This window comes from Cherax quadricarinatus, chromosome 36 (genome assembly GCF_038502225.1).
Source record: "Cherax quadricarinatus isolate ZL_2023a chromosome 36, ASM3850222v1, whole genome shotgun sequence".
Taxonomy (NCBI): Eukaryota; Metazoa; Arthropoda; class Malacostraca; order Decapoda; family Parastacidae; genus Cherax; species Cherax quadricarinatus.
The window spans coordinates 15,183,339-15,188,338 of record NC_091327.1 but is presented as its reverse complement, the minus strand read 5'-3'; the positions used below and the strand labels follow the sequence as shown (position 1 = coordinate 15,188,338).

The following is a 5,000-nucleotide window of genomic DNA, read 5'->3' as shown; positions in this document are numbered from 1 at the left end:
ATTTCTGTAATGTTAATTAACTTGATAAATTTAACGGCAATAACCAGAAGGATTATAAATAATAATAATAATAACTATGAATAATATTAGAATTCTTGCAAGCTCTAATTCCCTGGATCAAGATATCAACCAACAAGTAAGCCTATTAAAATCTAAATAATAAATATTTAATTTCAGTGTTATAGAAGAAATTTTTGATCATTGCAAATCAACTAATAAATATGATCACAAGAGAGAAAGCTATGTAAATTTACCTAACGAAAGTACCTACAAAGTTAATAAAGAGGATAATTAAACCGAAATATTGAAAGAGTGAGAGTTTTGAAGACGAGAAGAATTCCGTTACTCGTATAGATAATTTGCTTGTATCACTAATAGTGAAGAATCACGATTTGATGCTTGTTCGGCTGCTGCTCTTACTGTTTTTTCTTCCCTTGTTGATGTTTCTTCTCTCTGCCATCAGTTGGTGTTTATATATATATATATATATATATATATATATATATATATATATATATATATATATATATATATATATTATAGGATGGGGTCCACCTCTGGTGTAAATTGTGGGACCCATAGCCTCGGAGAAGTGGATAAAAAGGCTTCAAGGAAGAATATTTGGATTTCTTCCTGAAGCCATTTGAATATTCCACTTCCCCTACCACCCCATCTTTTAAACTATTTTTTTTTTACCAATAGGAATATTTTATTACATAATATACATAATATACTCTTTGGTGTGGAAGCTTAATTTCAGTATAATCCTTTGTTAGTTGACAGTCACTGTGTCTTTACCTCTGCTGTTATACCGTTTATTTAATCTTCCGCTTGTCTCCTTACTCTGCGATACTCATTTTTGGCCCTGATGGTTGTTTTAGCATAATTTTCGTTCGCTATTTCTTTTTTGCTTGAGTTTCACGGCTTTACATCTTTGTCATTTTCTTCTCTCGTGGTGATAAATGCGTGAGCTGCTTCCTACAAATACCAACATTCCTGAGAGGTTAGATAAAGGGTCTCGATTAGAGAAGTGAGGATCAAGCCTCCCTATTCCTTGCGCAGAATCAACCATACGGGCTTAGCCTTCCATGAAATACAGCTCCAAGTGCCTCTGAGTACTGCAGTTCATCACTGCTGGTTGTAGCATTCCATCACACCGCTAGCGTGAGAGAGGCGAGGAAGAAAAGGTGACTGTAAAAATAAGTAAGTGGGTTGTTTATCAAACTATAGCACACGCAGGTAGTTCATGTTTGTATTATAATTAATGTTTAGTTATTCTTATTGTTGGTCATCTACTTTAAGAGGAAATATTTAATATTTTTCCTGAGTGTTATGAGGAATTTAATGTTCCTGCTTCCTGCTTCTTGCATTTCCTCAGAATACAGACACCAGTGACTCCACAGAGATCCAGCGATTCGTCAGGTAGAATACATACATCATAAGCACCTAATTCTAAAGTCAACTATAGTTAATGCTCTGTATTTATAGACATGGATTTTTTCATCCCTCTTCCCCACCTCTCTCTCTCTCTCTCTCTCTCTCTCTCTCTATAAATAAATATATATATATATATATATATATATATATATATATATATATATATATATATATATATATGTATATATATGTCGTGCCGAATATGTAAAACTGGTTAATTAGCAAGAACTCATTTAAAATTAAGTCCTTTCTGAAATTTTCTCTTATACGTTTAAAGATATATTTTTTCATTAATGTTAATGTAAAAATTTTTAATTTTGCACCAAAAGAATCTTAGAAAACTTATCTAACCTTATTATAACAAGAGCAATTTATTTTAGGCTAACCCAACTAAATATATTTTAAATACGTTTACAATAATTTAATACTAAACAAACACAATCAAATATATTTTTTTCGTTAGGTTCAGAATGATTTTGGCGAAATTATTGCATACACAAATTTTCACTTGTCCTATATGGCAAGATGAGCGTTGCTACTTAAGCCAAGATCGCAAGTTCTGCCTATTCGGCACGACATATATATATATATATATATATATATATATATATATATATATATATATATATATATATATATATATATATATATATATATATATATGCAGGACAAGCCACGGAGGGTTGGAAATCGTTAGCTCAAGCACTTTCACACTTCTCAGTGCGTCATCAGGAGCTGTGCAATGTTGCAGTCTAAGGGTAACCGTGGCCGGTGACACCTACGCTACTCTGAGACCTCTCTCCCTGTTTTGGTTGCTCTCTTGCAGCATTGCACAGCTCCTGATGACGCACTGAGAAGTGTGAAAGTACTTGAGCTAAAGATTTCCACCCCACCGTGGTTTGTCCTGCATAGTTAAGATTGCCCGTCTGCGATTGTTTACATATATATATATATATATATATATATATATATATATATATATATATATATATATATATATATATATATATATATATACAAAACAACCACTCTGAAAGAATAGAGAGTTCATAGATGAGGAAATATCCAAAATTTATGAAATAGGTAATGATTTAAAATACCCAAGAAATGTAATTGATAAATCTTTTAAAGTTGCTAGAAATACTTTTTTACAATCCAAAAAGGGACAACCAGCCTTATTCAACTAAAAATATGTTGGTTCACCCTTACCATGAAAACTTGGTTAATATGCCTTCTCTTCTTAAGACTTTTAATATTAAAGTTGTATTCAAAAATCCTGATACAGTAAAATAACTTTTGATAAAGAATTCCCCCCAAAATGCTGATGGATGTGTCTATAAGATTCCTTGTAAAATTTGCGATAAAGTTTATTACGGTCAAACTGGTAAAAATCTCGAACTAAGATTAAAACAACATAAATATAGCATTAGAACTGGACAAGATTCCAATGCTCTATTTATTCATGTAAGAAATTTTAACCATCCAATTGATTTTCAAAAAGTTGAGAAAGTAGTATCAAGCAAGTCCATGGTCGACAGGAATATAATTGAATCTTGTTTCATAAAAAGCAGTTTTGACAATAATATGAATATTTCCTTTGGTTTATATAAATTAGATCCATTTATAATTAATAGAATTTGGGAAGAATTTAATAATACATTGGACAAATAATAATTTTAAAAATTTTCTTGGGTAGAATAGTTTGTTGGTGGTTGTGCAAAGGACCTGTCCAGTTGGGCCGGCGCGCATCAGGTGTTTAACCGTTGTGGGATCTGATAGTGAGGTGTTGGCCAGACCCCCTTATATACCTTCCTTGGATGCTTTACTTTCATAGTTCCTTTATAATGTGAGTAGTCACGAAAGCGCTTGGAATTTCTCTATTCTTTCAGAGTGGTTATTTTGCATATTCTGAAATCACCTGTTTACTGTGATCTTATTGTATATATATATATATATATATATATATATATATATATATATATATATATATATATATATATATATATATATATATATATACTATATTTAACGAATGTATGGCACCCATGACAGTAAATGGCTTTCCTCTGACCTGGTTTTTCTTCTCTCTTTTGCCAGGGGCCAACGGTCTACGGCGCCGTGGGAGACAGACCTACACCAGGTATCAAACGCTTGAACTGGAGAAGGAGTTCCACACAAACCACTACCTAACTCGGCGAAGAAGAATAGAAATGGCGCATGCCCTCTGCCTCACAGAGCGACAGATCAAGATATGGTTCCAGAACAGGAGGATGAAGCTGAAGAAGGAGATCCAGGCGATTAAGGAGCTTAACGAGCAGGAGAAACAAGCGCAGGCGTCGAAATTAGCACAACAGAACGCCGCTAATAATGCCCAGTCCATGACCTCAAACCAAGGGGCGGGAGGGGGGCCCGGTGGGGAGCAGAACCCCACCGGGAACCCCACGCAAAACTAACGACACAACTTCATCTATAAGCTAGGTTTAAGGTGAGTACAGCCCTGCTTTAGTCTTCTTTTTCGGTGGCTGGGATAAAGTTGAACTCGGTCTAAATGTCTTAATGCCGACAATATTGAAGACAAGACACACGTTGCATAACCAGCTTTAAGTGGAAAAGTATTCTCTCAATTACAGTTGTATCAAGTCAAGTAGTGTCTTTTCTTCAGTCGAGTTCTACCACTTGTTTTAACTTCTCTTATACGTTGTTTTTACTTATCGGGATGTCTATAAATTCTCAAATGTTGGTGAAACACCTACAAATTATATGCTCTTTCAGTATGTCTGGTGCACATGCATTTTCGCGTGTTTTTAGAGAGTGGTGTCGTCAGTACAATGTAATTATTCTTAAAGGACCGGTTGATAACCCCGCACACACGTCTTGGTTTGTATTCGCAGTAGATGTGAGGAGAGCTACTAGCTGGTGTTCTTCATAGATGGAGGGTTGGTAGCTGATGTTCAGAAATGATGGGTGGGGTGATAATAGACTTGCTTTGAGCTCGAAATAGATGGGTGGGACGATACCTGCTTGTGTTCATAATATATGGGCGTGGTGATAATAGACGTGGTTTTTGCTTAAGACAGGTGGATTGATAATAGACTTGACACGAATTCATAGCGATAGATTGTATATTATGCTTGGCTTGTGGCTCTAGATGATGATACTAGACTTTATTTATTTTAGTAGCCGATGGGTAGGATGATATTAGACTTGATTTGTGTTTGCAGTTTATGGGTCGGATTACGTGTTCATACCAGATGGGTGGAGTTATACTAGACACTGTTTGTGATCGTAATAGATAAGTTGGCTGTTACTAGACTGGTGTTCATAAAAAAAAGGACTCTCCTAATATAGGCCATTAAGAAGAATCTGCTGCTCGTCAGGCAAGGAAGAGCCAGACGCCTTTCCATTCCACTTCACTGACGGGGTATCGCAGAGGATCAGTTGTGAAAATTCGCTCAACAGGTGTTTCACCCCACCCTCGGGAACCTCAAAGACCTCCCAATAGGTGCCATCATTTTCACCGGTCTTCAGGTACCCGTCTTCAAGAAAATGACGGATAGTTCGAT

General features: G+C 35.2%; 1 protein-coding gene across 8 annotated transcripts in view; it reads left to right on the top strand.

The window, feature by feature from the left end:
- Window positions 1–5,000, top strand: part of LOC128691404 (homeotic protein ultrabithorax-like) — a 1,565,881-nt gene that overhangs the window by 1,025,654 nt on the left and 535,227 nt on the right. For all 8 annotated transcript variants that reach the window (XM_070091535.1, XM_070091530.1, XM_070091531.1 and 5 more), the window contains one exon: window positions 3,535–3,922. In XM_070091535.1, the coding sequence (XP_069947636.1) occupies window positions 3,535–3,890 (356 nt within the window). In that variant the 3' untranslated portion in view covers window positions 3,891–3,922. The remainder of the gene's footprint in view (window positions 1–3,534; window positions 3,923–5,000) is intronic.